At 41.4% G+C, this 14,514-nt stretch overlaps 1 protein-coding gene across 5 annotated transcripts in view; it reads left to right on the forward strand.

Moving 5' to 3' along the window:
- DDHD2 (DDHD domain containing 2) overlaps positions 1 to 14,514 on the forward strand; it is a 34,531-nt gene that overhangs the window by 18,065 nt on the left and 1,952 nt on the right. For 2 of the 5 annotated variants that reach the window (XM_055295979.2, XM_055295981.2), the window contains 8 exons: positions 1,043 to 1,138; positions 3,553 to 3,669; positions 3,773 to 3,928; positions 4,366 to 4,468; positions 4,601 to 4,771; positions 5,200 to 5,362; positions 11,709 to 11,816; positions 12,266 to 14,439. In XM_055295979.2, the coding sequence (XP_055151954.1) occupies positions 1,043 to 1,138; positions 3,553 to 3,669; positions 3,773 to 3,928; positions 4,366 to 4,468; positions 4,601 to 4,771; positions 5,200 to 5,362; positions 11,709 to 11,790 (888 nt within the window). In that variant the 3' untranslated portion in view covers positions 11,791 to 11,816; positions 12,266 to 14,439. Of the gene's footprint in view, positions 1 to 1,042; positions 1,139 to 3,552; positions 3,670 to 3,772; positions 3,929 to 4,365; positions 4,469 to 4,600; positions 4,772 to 5,199; positions 5,363 to 9,359; positions 9,482 to 11,708; positions 11,817 to 12,229; positions 14,440 to 14,514 lie in introns of those variants that run through there. The other 3 variants (XR_010113957.1, XM_055295980.2, XM_063610921.1) reach the window with 3 other exon arrangements.

The raw sequence follows: 14,514 nt of genomic DNA on the forward strand, positions 1-14,514 counted from the left end.
GTGTGGTGGCTCACGCCTGTAATCCCAGCACTTTGGGAGGCCGAGATGGGCAGATCACGAGGTCAGGAGTTCGAGACCAGCCTAGTCAACATGGTGAAACCCTGTCTCTACTAAAAATACAAAAATTAGCTGGGTGTGGTGGTGCAGGCCTGTAATCCCAGCTACTTGGGAGGCTGAGGCAGGAGAATCACTTGAACCCAGGAGGTGGAGGTTGCAGTGAGCCGAGGTCACGCCACTGCACTCCAGCCTGGGCGACAGAGCAAGACTCCATCTCAAAAAAAAAAAAAAAAAAAAAAAAGATGAGTGACACTTGAGATCTTGATTGTTAGTCTCTTCCATACTTGTGTGTTTGCTGTATGTTCTCAGTGCTTGCGTTCATCAGCAGGAGTATAGTCCTTCTCAGGCATGTGACATCTAAGTCTGTATAGAAATCAAGGAAGTTTTTTTTTTTTTTGAGACGGAGTCTTGCTCTCACCCAGGCTGGAGTGCAGTGGCGCAATCTCGGCTAACTGCAAGCTCTCTGCCTCCCAGGTTCACGCCATTCTCCTGCCTCAGCCTCCTGAGTAGCTGGGAATACAGGCACCCGCCACTGCGCCCGGCTAATTTTTTTTTGTATTTTTAGTAGAGACAGGGTTTTACCGTGGTCTCGATCTCCTGACCTCGTGATCCACCGGCCTCGGCCTCCCAAAGTGCTGGGATTACAGGTGTGAGCCACTGCACCCGGCCAAAAATCAAGGAAGATTTTTATGTCCTGAAGTCCTTAGATACCCAACTTCTCTGGGTTTTTTTTTTTTTTTTTAAACTATAACAATGTTGTCTGTATTATTGTAACATTGATATTATAAGTATTGATATTTTCTATTCTTTTTTAGGCTGTTTCATGAATAAAACAGGTCCTTTTTTCTGGAAGTTATTATATGATGTTTTACTACTAGAGAGAGGCCTAGGCAGCAACAGAGTGCCTAGGCCTTATTCCTCTTAGGGGACAGGATTGATTTTGTTTTGTCTGGAAATAAAGAAAGACTTGATTTTCTATGCCTAGGCTTTATGTACAGACCGAGATCTTCAGGAAATGGGAATTCCTTTAGGACCAAGAAAGAAGATATTAAACTATTTCAGCACCAGAAGAAACTCAACGGTATGTGCCTGATACAGCTTGTTGGACTAAGCAATTCTTTGATGTCCATAGTGTGTCCTTGTGCTTTGTGGGATATTTACTCTGGGGAGCCAAGCAGTTTTTTGGTAATTGATCTTTGGCTCTTTTTTTTTTTTTTCTGAGACGGAGTCTTGCTGTTGCCCAGGCTAGAGTGCAGTGGCGCGATTTCAGCTCACTGCAGGCTCCGCCCCCCCGGGGTTCACGCCATTCTTCTGCCTCAGCCTCCCGAGTAGCTGGGACTACAGGCGCCCGCCACCTCGCCTGGCTAATTTTTTGTATTTTTAGTAGAGACGGGGTTTCACTGTGTTAGCCAGGATGGTCTCGATCTCCTGATCTCGTGATCCGCCCGCCTCAGACTCTCAAAGTGCTGGGATTACAGGCATGAGCCACTGCGCCTGGCCTCTTTTTTTTTTTTTTTTTTTTCTTTTTGAGACAGAGTCTTGCTTTGTCACTCAGGCTGGAGTGCAGTAGTGCGATCCCAGCTCATTGCAACCTCCGCCTCCCGGGTTCAAGCGATTCTCCTGCCTCAGCCTCCCGAGTAGCTGGGACTACAGGCGCCCACCACCATGCCCGGCTAATTTTTGTATTTCTAATAGAAACGGGGTTTCACCATATTGGCCAGGCTGGTCTCAAACTCCTAACCTTGTGATCTGCCCACCTTGGCCTCCCAAAGTGCTGGGATTAGAGGTGTGAGCCACCCCGCCTGGCCGATCTTTGGCTCTCTTTCTAGAAATTAAACACATTTTCTTTTTAACATCCTTTTCTTTTTTTTTTTTCTGGAAATGAAATCTCACTCTGTTGCCCGCGGTGGAGTACAGTGGGTGATCTCAGCTCACTGCAGCCTCCACCTCCCAGGTTCAGGCAATTCTCCTGCTTCATCCTCTTGAGTAGCTGGGATTCCAGGTGTGCACCACCATGCCCAGCTAACTTTTTGTATTTTTAGTAGACACGGGGTTTCACTATGTTGGCCAGGCTGGTCTTGAACTCCTGACCTCAGGTGACCCACATGCCTCAGCCTCCCAAAGTGCTGCACCGCTCCTGGCCCTTCTTTTTTCACATCCTTAAAAGTGTTATTAGCTTCAGAAGTCTTCTCTCCTCTGGAATTCTCCTACCATTTATTTATTTATTTTTTTGCTTTTTTCTTTTCATGAGAGTTTTACCCATATCTAATTCACATCACATACCATAAAATTCACCCTTTTAAAGTTTACAATTTAATGGTTTTTAGTATATTCATAGAGTTATGTAACCATTACCACTATCCAATTTCAGCACATTTCCATTGTCCCTTACGGAAACCCCATACCCATTTGCTGTCACTCCCCTTTGCTCCCTGCCCCCAGCCTCTGTCAACCACTAATCTACTTTCTGTTTCTACAGATTTGCTCATTTTGGACATTCCATATAAATGGGATGTCCTTTTGAGCTATGTGTCTGACTTCTTTCACTTAGCATAATGTTCTCAAGGTTTACCTGTGTTAAGAGTACTTCCACATTCAGTTTTTCTGGTCACTGAATTTCTCTCCATATCTATTAGTTAGTTCTTTTCTTTTTGAGTCAGAGTCTTGCACTGTCGCCCAGGCTGGAGTGCAGTTGCACGATCTTGGGTCACTTGCAACCTCCGCCTCCTGGGTTCAAGTGATTCTCCTGCTTCAGCTTCCTGAGTAGCTGGGATTACAAGTACGCGACACCACACCCAGCTAATTTTTTGTTTTTAGTATTGGGTTTCACCATGTTGGCCAGGCTGGTCTTGAGCTCCTGACCTCAAGTGATCCGCCCACCTCAGCTTCCCAAAATGCTGGGATTGCAGGCGTGAGCCACCATGCCTGGCCAGTAGTTCGTTCTTTTCCAACTTTTTAGCAGGTGGCTCAGTTCTTTTTAAAGACTCAGTTCTTGGCCCAGCCCGTCGACATCCTACTTCCCTTGATTACAGAGGCACAGCACTTCATAGAACTCTAGCAATCCTCAGCATTGTCTTCCCACAGTGCCCCGCTATTGTTTCCTCTTATGATTGTTGCCTAAAGTTTCAACGCTGCTGAAATGGCTATGTACAACTTTCATCATTTTAGAGCATGTAAGAATGTCAATTAACAATTTAAGGCAATAATTTAATCTTGTTTTCTGAGGAAATCTTCCTAGAATTTTTGGCTGCCATTTCAGAACTTTCCCAAGGGTCCTTTCAAACCAGTAGAAAACTATATAATCCTTTGACTATACTTTTACTATATAGTAGCTCCCCATAATTTTTTTTTAATAGAGACTATGTTGCCCAGGTTGGACTTGAACTCTTGGGCTTAAACAGTCCTACCTGTCTACCTCAGGGTCCTGAGTAGCTGGGACTACAGGTGCATGCCACCACGCCCAGCTTCTCCACATAACTATTTTTTATTCTTTAGGGTATTAATAGACCAACCCTGCAGCCTGCTTCAGGGGCAGACATCCCCAAAGAATCTGAGTTCTGCAGTAGCAGTAATACTAGAAATGGTGACTATCTGGATGTTGGCATTGGGCAGGTAACTAATTCTCTTTGATCATTTTACCACTTGCTATTGGTATGGTAGAAACAGATGTAACTTTTGTTATTAATGAGAGATGCTTTTATTTTCCTCCTTTGAGGTGTCTGTGAAATACCCCCGGCTCATCTATAAACCAGAAATATTCTTTGCCTTTGGATCTCCCATTGGAATGTTCCTTACTGTCCGAGGACTAAAAAGAATTGATCCCAGCTACAGATTTCCAACGTGCAAAGGTTTCTTCAATATTTATCACCCTGTAAGCATTGTACGGCTATTGCGGTTTTACCTAAATATCAGGGCTTATTGTTAAAGAACATAGGATTTTCTGTTGTGTTGATTTTTTTTTTCCTATTCCATTCTCTAGCAATGAGACAACTTATAATAGTATTGATTTGGAAGTGATGGAGCAGAACTGTACATTTTTTTAAATGAACTTATGATTATTCTTGCTTAAGATACATAGTTCTGGTTGTACATGGTGGCTAATGCCTGTCATCCCAGCACTTTGGGAGGTCGAGGCAGGAGGATTGCTTGAGCCTAGGAGTTGCAGGCTACAGTGAGCCATGATTGCACCACTGCACTCCAGCCTGGGTGACAGAGCGAGACCTCATCTCAAAAAAAAAAAAAAAAAGTTATATAGTTTCCAGACTGTGCTCAGCAGAGGTAAATGTAGCTCTTGTTTTTCCTATGTAGTTTGATCCTGTGGCCTATAGGATTGAACCAATGGTGGTCCCAGGAGTGGAATTTGAGCCAATGCTGATCCCACATCATAAAGGCAGGAAGCGGATGCACTTAGGTAAGTGTGAGCATAGAACTTGATAATTCTAGACCTTTTGGCCAGTGCAAAGGGCATCATTCACTCTGTTCAGCTATATTGGACCCTAAACTCTTTGTAAATCATTTAATGTTTTTTATTTATATGTTTCAGAACTGAGAGAGGGCTTGACCAGGATGAGTATGGACCTTAAGAACAACTTGCTAGGTTCGCTGCGGATGGCCTGGAAGTCTTTTACCAGAGCTCCATACCCTGCCTTACAAGCTTCAGAAACAGCAGAAGAAACTGAAGCAGAACCTGAATCAACTTCAGAGAAGCCTAGTGGTCAGTGACACTGTACACATTGACCAGCCGCCAGATAACAGGGATGCCATGGTGTGGTGTTTTTCATAGTTAATTTAATTTAATTTCACATTTAATTTCATAGTTAATATTGCATTCTTTTGCTTTAGTTTTCAACTTCTAAAGAGCTCTATTCCTGCTTGCATTTAGTATAAACCCAAGGCAAACGACCTAGCTATCAGTGGTATAGGTAATGAGATGTCTTGCGCAAAAGCGAAAAAGGGGATTGGACAAAATTACTGTGACCTGAGAAGGAGCTTGAAGGAGATTGAGAGGAGGAAGATGGGAGAGAGCTCTCTGAACAGAGAGTAGCTCATTCTGTGGTAAACTTGGAGTGTGAGGAGAAGTTAACAGGATAACCCTGAAGGCCAAAAGGTTTTAGATTCTTATTATGGTTCTTCCATATCCAGATGTTAACGCAGAAGAGACCTCTGTGGCAGTTAAAGAAGAAGTCCTGCCTATCAATGTGGGGATGCTGAATGGAGGCCAACGCATTGACTATGTGCTACAGGAGAAGCCTATTGAAAGTTTTAATGAGTATTTATTTGCTTTACAAAGCCATCTATGCTACTGGTAAATGTTGTTTATTTTTGTCTGTTTTGTTTGTTTACCTGTTTCATAGATATTTGATAGATGTAGAAAAAGGAGGATAGGCCAGGTGCATTGGCTCAGGCTTATAATCTCAGCACTTCGGGAGGCCAAGCTGGGGGGATTGCTTGAGTTCAGGAGTTTGAGACCGGCCTGGGAAACATAGCAAGACCTCATCTCTACAAAAACTAAATTAGCTGGGCATGGTGGTAGGTGCTTATAGTCCCAGCTACTTGGGAAGCTGAGGCAGGAGACTCGCTTGAGCCCAGGAGTTTGAGACCACAGTGAGCCATGATCACACCACTGCACTCTAGCCTGGGTGACAGAGCAAGACCCTGTCCCAAAAAAAAAAAAAAGACCTGTGTCCCTTTGGAATTAAAATGACTTCTCATTTAGACAGCACAAGTACAATCATGTCATTTCAAGAATCTGGTTTAAACACACTGTTATTTTATTTTGCAGTTGGGTAGAACGTGGATGAGGCTAATGATGCCAACAGCCATAAGTTCAATTATCCTAGTGTTAAAAATGTGTCTTTTGGCCATTTAGGTGCACATGAATGAACTGGAACAAATAATATTACTGTTGCTGGAAGTCTTATAGCAAACCCATTTGAAAGCATTTATGGTAGCTATGACAGAGTTAATTATTATTATTTTATCATTATTTGAGACAGGGCCTTGCTGTGTCACCCAGGCTGGAGTGCAGTGGCATGCTCATGGTTCAGTGCAGCCTTGACCTTCTGGACTCAAGTGATCCTCCCACCTCAGTCTCCCTAATAAGTAGGATGATCGTTGTGCACCACCATGCCCAGCTAATTTTTGTAGAGATAGGGTTTCGCCATGTTGCCCAGGTTGGTCTCAAACTTCAAGCAATCAATCCGCCTCCGCCTCCCAAAGTGCTGGAATTACAGGCATGAGCCACCATGCCTGGGCAGAATTATTATTAAATATAATTGGTTACCTGATGGATTGTAGAATGGATTAATGATGCTTTTTGAAATTCAGGCCGGGTATGGTGGCTCATGCTTATAATCCCAGCACTTTGGGAGGCGGAGGAAGGAGGATTACTTGAGGCCAGGAGTTGAAGGCTGCAGTGAGCCATGATGGTGCCACTGCACCCTAGCCTGAGTGACAGAGCGAGACCATGTCTGAAAAAAAAAATAGTATAAAATAATACTAATTAATCCCTGAAGAAGTTGACATAAAAATAAAGCAAGGAAAATAAGATGGGTCAGAGATAAGTGTTTTAAAAATGAAAGCTCAGACCAGTGTGGCCAACATGGCGAAATCCCGTCTCTACCAAAAATAAAATTAGCCAGGTGTGGTGGTACATGCCTGTAGTCCCAGCTACTAGGGAGGCTGAGACAGGAGAATTGCCTGAACCTGGGAGGCAGAGGTTGCAGTGAGCGAGATCACGCCACTGCACTCCAGCCTGGGTGACAGAGCGAGACTCCATCTCAAAAAAACAAAAAACAAACAAACAAAAAAAAACAAGCTCAAAGGTCCTAAGAAGAATTTTTCCCTTGAATTCTGATGAGGAATTATCATCTGATGCAATCACTGTCGTTTGTATATAATATATATAGTAGAGGCCATGACATAAAATCAAAGTGCAGTTCATTAAAAGCAATCTTGTAAGGGGCTAAAATAATGCTAAGAATGATCTCTGGTGATCTGGCTTGATAGAAAGAAAGAAGAGTTCTTTTGATATTTCTGTGTGGGCAGTACATTCATATGGTTTGAAATTCAAAGAAAGAAAAATAATGAAAAGCCTCTTTATTTTGTTCCTTGCAACTAGTTTCTTCCCCATATACAACTAATGTAAAATGTCTTCCAGCCATCTATTTTATGCCTCCATAATAAATATATGTATGTGAATATATTCTTTCCCTTATTTTAAAAATATAAATAGTATATTAAAGGCAATGTTCTATGCCTTGTTTTTTCTACTAGTATATCTTGGCATTTTTTAACCTATTATATGTCGTTTCCTGATTTTTTTTTAGCTGCATAGTCTTCCATTATCTAAATACACCATAATTTATTTAAGCCGTCCTCTACTCTTGGACTTTCAGGCTTCCTTTTCTTTTGCACACACCTTGTTCATGTCATTTCACCTACTCATGAGTATATCTGTAATGTAAAATACTTCGAATTGAAATCAATGGCATAAAGGGTATATACATTTGTAAAATTTGATAAATATTGACAAATAAGAGGTTGTACCTTTTTATACTCCCAGCAATAATGTATGAAAGTGTGTGTTTCTCCACAGCTTTTCCAACAGTTTTAATATTTTTAAATCTTTGCCAATTTGTTGGGTGAAAATGTACAATATACTGTACATATTAAAAGAATACATATTTGATGAGTTGTGACATGTATACACCTGTGAAGCCATCACTACAATCAACTTAACATATTCATCACTCTCAAAAGTTTCCTTGTGCCTTTTGTAATCCCTCCCTTCTTTTCTCTTCCCCACTCTCCTAATTTCCAGGGAGCCACTGATCTGTTCTGTCACTGTAGATTAGTTTGCTTATGACTCGTATTTGGAATCCTACAGTATATACTTTTGTTGTTTGGCGTTTAGCTTCTTCTTCTTCTTATTTTTTTTTGAGACAGTCTTGTTCTGTCATCTAGGCTGGAGTGCAGTGACACAATCATGGCTCACTGTTGCCTAGATCTCTGGGCTCAAGGGATCCTCTTAGGCGCAAGGGATCCTCCCATCTCAGCCTCCCAAGAAGCTGGGACTACAGGCATGTGCCACTGGGCCTAATTTTTATTTATTTATTTATTTTTGTAGAGATGGGGTCTCACTATGTTGCCCCTGCTGGTGTCAAACTCCTGGCCTCAAGCAGTCCTTTGCTTTGGCCCCCCACGCTGTTGGGATTATAGACGTGATCGATGTTGTGTATATCAATAGTATATCCTTTTTATTGCTGAGTAGTATTCCACTATATGGATATATCACAGTTTATCCATTCACCTGTTGATGGATATTTGGATAGTTTCCAGTTTTTGTCTATTAACAAAGCTGCTAGGAACATTCATGTATAAGACTTTACATGGACATATTCTTGGGTAAATAGGAATGGAATGGGTGGATGCTATATGGAAGCGTATCTTTAAAAGAAATTGCCAAACTGTTTTGCCACCAGCAGTTTACATCTCCATCAGCAGTGTTTGAGAGTTTCAGTTGCTCCACATCAACATTTTATTTTATTTTTTATTTTTATTTTTGTGAGAGAGTCTCACTCTATCTATCACCCAGGCTGGAGTGCAGTGGTGCAATTATAGCTCATTGCAGACTTGACCTTGGACTCAAGCCATCCTCCCATCTCAGACTCCTGAGCAGCTGGGAGTAGCTAGGACCACAGGTGTGTACCACCACGCCCAGCTAATTTTTCAAATTTTTTTGTGGAAATGGGGTTTTGCCATGTTGCCCAGGCTGGTCTTGAACTCCTGGGCTCCAGTGATCCTCCCACTTGACTTCCCAAAGTGCTGGGATTACAGGTGTAAGCCACCATATCTGGCCAACAAGTTTTTTTTTTTTTTTTTCTGAGAAGGAGTCTCACTCTGTCACCCAGGCTGGAGTGCTGTGGCACAATCTTGGCTCACGGCAACCTCCGCCTCCCAGGTTCAAGCGATTCTTGTACCTCAGCTTCCTGAGTAGCTGGGATTACAGGCATGCGCCACCATGCCTAGCTAATTTTTGTATTGTTAGTAGAGATGGGGTTTCACCATGTTGGCCAGGCTGGTCTCAAACTTCTGACCTCAGGTGATCCGCCTGCCCCTGCCTCCCAAAGTGCTGGGATTACAGGCGTGAGCCACTGCACCCTGGTCAAAATTTTTATTTTTATGTAATCAAATTTGTTGACATTTGCTTTTTGGTTTCTGGAATTTGTGTCATACTCAGAAAGATCTTCCTTACTTTCCAAAAAAATTCTTACTACAGTATTTTTTTTTCTTTTTTTGAGATGGAGTTTCACCCTGTCGCCCAGGCTGGAGTGCAATGGTGTGATCTCGGCTCACTGCAACCTCTGCCTCCCAGGTTCAAGTGATTCTCCTGCCTCAGCCTCCCAAGTAGCCAGGATTACAGGTGTGCACCACCACACTTGGCTAATTTTGTCTTTTTAGTAGAGACAGGGTTTCACCATGTTGGTCAGGCTGGTCTCAAACTCCTGACCTCAAGTGATCCCACCTCAGCCTCCCAAAGTGCTGGGATTACAGGCGTGAGCCACTGCACCCAGCCAACACAGTATATTCTTATATATATAATATTTTTTTAGAAACAGGATCTTGCATGCAGTGGCTTTTCACAGGCATGATCTTAGTGCACTAGACCCTTGAATTCCTGGGCTCAAGCAATCCTCTTGCCTTGGCCTCCTGAGTAGTTGGGACTGCAGGTGTGCAACACCATGCCTGGCTATTCTAAGATTCTATCATCTAATTTTTACATATGAATCTTTGATTCAGATTCAGGTCCTTTTTTCTCCACATGTCTCAACATTATTAATAAATTTGAGATTCTAAATTAAATTAATTAAATTCTTTTTTTTTTTTGAGACAGAGTCTTGCTGTGTTGCCCAGGCTGAAGTGCAGTAGTGCAGTAGTTGGCTCACTGCAACCTCCGCCTTCTGGGTTCAAATGATTTTCCTGCCTCAGCTTCTTGAGTAGCCGGGACTATAGGCGTATGCCACCATGCCCAGCTAATTTTTGTATTTTTAGTAGAGATGGGGTTTCACTATGTTGGGCAGGCTGGTCTCGAACGCCTGACCTCAGGTGATCCGCCTGCCTCGACCTCCCAGTGTTAGGATTATAGGTGTGAGTCACCGTGCCTGGCCACTTAAATTCCTGTACATAAATGGGACTATTTCTCAACTTCTTACTTGTTGATTTGCTTATTTATGTACCATTTTAATATCTGATAGAGCTAATTCCTGGTTGTTGATACAGGAATTTGTTAAGCTGGGGTCTGTGTATATGAGTTTGTGGGAGATGAGAGAAGTCTATGAATCCAGTGAAATACACATTTATAACTGGTTGCAATGTGATCCTCTCTGGGGAGAAATCCGTAATTTCATTAGATTCTCAAAAGGATGCATGACTCAATAAATGTTGAACCACAGATCTAGAAGAATGATAGAGCCTTATATCCTTAAGGCAGTCCCTCATGAATGTTAAACTTTTTAAATCAAATTTTGTTATGAAGTGTGGATATAAGTAATTGCTTGTGCATACATAGAATAATATCTGGAAAACGCATGAGAAATTGATAACATTGGTTGTCAGAAGATGGGAACTGGTGGTGGTTGAGGAACAAAGATGGGAGGGAGACTTCATTACTTTCTTATATTTTTGGAATTTGGAACCTTATGATTGTATTACCTTTTCCAAAAGGTGCATAATATTTTAAAAATTAAGGTGACCAACTGGATAACTCTTCAGTAGTGTCTCTAGAATGAGCTCTGTGGAAAAGGAACAATTCTTGGTTATTTCTTACTGGCTTTTTTTTTTTTTTTTGAAATGGAGTCTCACTCTGTTGCCCAGGCTGAAATGCAGTGGCGCTCTGCAACCTTCGGCTCACTGCACCTTTCGCCTCCTGGGTTCAAGCGATTCTCCTGCCTCAGCCTCCTGAGTAGCTGGGACTACAGGCGCGTGCTGCCACGCCTGGCTAGTTTTTTTTTTTTTTAGATAGAGTCTCGCCTATCTGCCAGGCTGGAGTGCAGTGGTGCGATCTCGGCTCACTGCAACCTCTGCCTCCCGGGTTCAAGTGATTCTTCTGCCTCAGTCTCCCCAGTAACTGGGACTACAGGCGCATACCACCACACCCTGCTAATTTTTGTGTTTTTAGTAGAGATGGGGTTTCACCATATTGGCCAGGCTGGTCTCGAACTCCTGACTTCGTGATCTGCCCACCTCGGCCTCCCAAAGTGCTGGGATTACAGGCGTGAGCCACTGTGCCCAGCCCTAGTTTTTGTATTTTTAGTGGAGACGGGGTTTCACCACGTTGGCCAGGCTGGCTCAAACTCCAGACCTGTAGTGGCTTGTCCACCTCAGCCTCCCAGAGTGTTAGGATTACAGGTGTGAGCCACCGCACCTGGCCTCTCTTACTAGCTTTTTTATATTACTAGACTTAATGCCAGAGTTCTTTGCCAGGTCACCTTCCAAACCACTGCCAATTACATTACTTCTGAATCTCATTTCTTTGCAGAAGTAAAAAATAAACTTGCAAGATGGTTGTATGGATTAAATGAGATAATATATGTAAAACATTTGGCACAAATGTTAGTTCCTTTTCTCAACATAATTTTTTCTCTTTATAGGGAGTCTGAAGATACAGTATTGCTGGTCCTCAAAGAGATCTACCAAACCCAGGGTATCTTCCTTGATCAGCCTTTACAGTAAAAATGACCCATCTATGGCTGCTTAATGTAAGTTTTAAAATGTCATGTATATAGTGTAATTCTTACATAGTAACATGTTATAATGAACTATGGAGCCTCAAGCTCTTTTTAAATATACTAGCTGTTGCCTGTCATCAAGATCTAGGCTGCTATTCATTTTTAGAGGGACTGGTAGAAATTCATGGGGAAAAAAACACAGCCCATTTAGAGGAAGATTAGTGTATGTCTGTTTTGCTAGAGATTTTGTCCAATGACACCTGTCATTTTTTAGGATCTAAACTCAGAGTCTTAATGGTTCTATTATCTAAGAGTTACTGTGGCAACAGTTATGATTTTAATTACCAACCACCCATCCTGAGATTTAAATTACTCAGCCTTTTAGATGTGAAATTACAAAGTCTGTATATTCGACTCTGGCATTCTCTGTGGTTGCCTTCCAGTTGTGACTGCAGCTCTTCTCCCACTTTCTTCCCTAGACGGACATTGAGGGATCCTTCCCCAGAAAATCCACCTGTTTGTTGCTGCAATTTTCCTCTCCTCAGCTGCGTCATTTCCTGCATGTTGCCTGCCACTTACTCACCACTGGGGTCTTTGGAAGATAATCTTCCTCTTTGGAAATGAATGGAAAAGCAAAAGGCCCTATTACTTTTAACCACTGGCTTCATATAAACACTTGCCATTTTTTCTGCATAGCTGGGGGTGGTTTGTATCTTTAATTCTTTGATGATAGTTTATAGTTGCCACACTTTATTGATTAGTACTTGACATGGTGTAAAGCCTATTTTGGGTTTGATTTGTTTTGGGTGGGGTAGACATGTTTTTAAGGAACTTACTGCTTATCTTTAGAAAATGTTGTAGTTTGGAAACAGATTCTTGAGATTCAGAAGGCATTTTGGAGTACACTTATCTCTTGTTTGTGTTGAACTGAAGGCTAAGTCTCAGTGGATATGGAAAAGACTTTTGGGTGATTTATTTTTGAACCTGCATTTCTTTCTTATGTGTAGTGTATGAAGAAAGACTAGAATATAGCTTTAAAAAAGTGTTGTTTACTCTCTTAGAACTGACTGACAGACTTATTGCCAGAAATCACTGATGTTCATTGTTTTTGCAACTGTTTGAGCTGCTGTAAGAGTCTAAAGTTGACAAGTTAGTTCATGTTAGGTGCATCTTTATAAAGCAAAGATGTTGTATATCATAGGCCTCCCTTTTATATTTGATAGAAGTTGTTTGCTAATAGCTTCTATTCTTATGTAGAAAGTAGTTGTAAAAGCTGATGAACCTGAAATTATGTAGCCTCTACAGGCTGCTGAGGTTCTAAATAAAATCTTTTAGTGGTGCCTTTATGGTGAAACAGAATTTGCCACCTGCCATTTCTACTTGGGCTAAGGTAGTATTGTGTATCCTCTTTCCTTCTTAGGTATCCATAGTCCACAAAGCATATTTAAAAGGCTCTTGGCACGGGCAGCATTGATTGAGCAGGTAGGTTTGGCTAGGGGGAAATGTTTAACTTGTTCTGAGAGAAAAACTTATGTCTGTAGGGTCCAAGAAACAGCTCTTGCAGAGTCAGTGTCAGCCAAGTCTGGAACATACGAAGTAAGGTTTACTTCTAAGAACACAAGTGACTGCACACTAATTTTGTCAAGGCATCTTTTCACTACTTTGCTGTAGATTTTTCTTCTTCATTGGTCAGTTTGTCATTGTCTTTGTAGTTCTCTTTATGATAATCCTTTATACTTGCTCTCAGATTCCACAGGCCTCTGTTTATAGAGTGGGAAAGACAGGCGAGCTGTGGTTTATTGTTTATAAATTTTTTTATAAATGTTATGGTATCCAAAGCCACTGGCATTTAATATTTACTGAAGCCATTCCTTAGACAGCAGTGGTCTTTATCCTTTTCTGGAGAGAAAAGGAAAATGAACGGTAATTACTGTCACCATGGAGATTGTAGAGGTAAGGTTGGGGTATAGGTCAGGCCTGGCCTTTCTTTGTCATCTGCTTATAGTCTAGTGCTAAGTATGCCACTAAGTTTCAGATATATGGAATACTTTATTTTTTTTAAAAGTATATAAACTCTGAGTTATTGAAAATTAAGTATTCACTGTATATTAAGGGGAAGCTTTTGCCAAGTTGTGGTCTTAAAATTTATGTTTACTCTTCCTATTGGCAGAATAGGTGCTATTTAAGAGTAAACCAAAGGATAAGCAGAGGGAGTCCCTGTAACCAAAGATGGACAGCATAGCCCTGGATAGCCAGATAAACCACTCATTGTATTAAGAAATGTTTCTTTCCTAGTGGTGAGGGGTGGGTAACTGTGAAAGAGCTTTATATCTTGTCTATTCATGGTATTATAGCTGTATATTCCCAGGATAATAAGCTTGATTGAAATCCTGTATTTAGTCATATATTATTTGCACTGCTTCATTTGTATCATGTGCAATCTCTAGACCAAGCCTATTTTTAAACTCTGGTACAGCATCATTTTGTACATATTTCCAGGTGCAGAACTAGTATCGCTTATCTCAGCAAAAGAGATTGTTTGCATGGAAAGATTAATAGCACTGATTAGATTTCTAATATTTTGCATTTTTGAAATGTTTGTTTTCTACATGATTATATTTAAAACTTTAGTAAATACTAAAATGAAACCATATTGACTAGTGGCCTACTTTTACCTGGACTCACCCATCACAAAGTTAAGAAAATCAATACAGTCACGATTTTCTCT

The sequence above is a fragment of the Symphalangus syndactylus genome, chromosome 10 (assembly GCF_028878055.3).
Source record: "Symphalangus syndactylus isolate Jambi chromosome 10, NHGRI_mSymSyn1-v2.1_pri, whole genome shotgun sequence".
In the NCBI taxonomy this organism is placed as follows: domain Eukaryota; kingdom Metazoa; phylum Chordata; class Mammalia; order Primates; family Hylobatidae; genus Symphalangus; species Symphalangus syndactylus.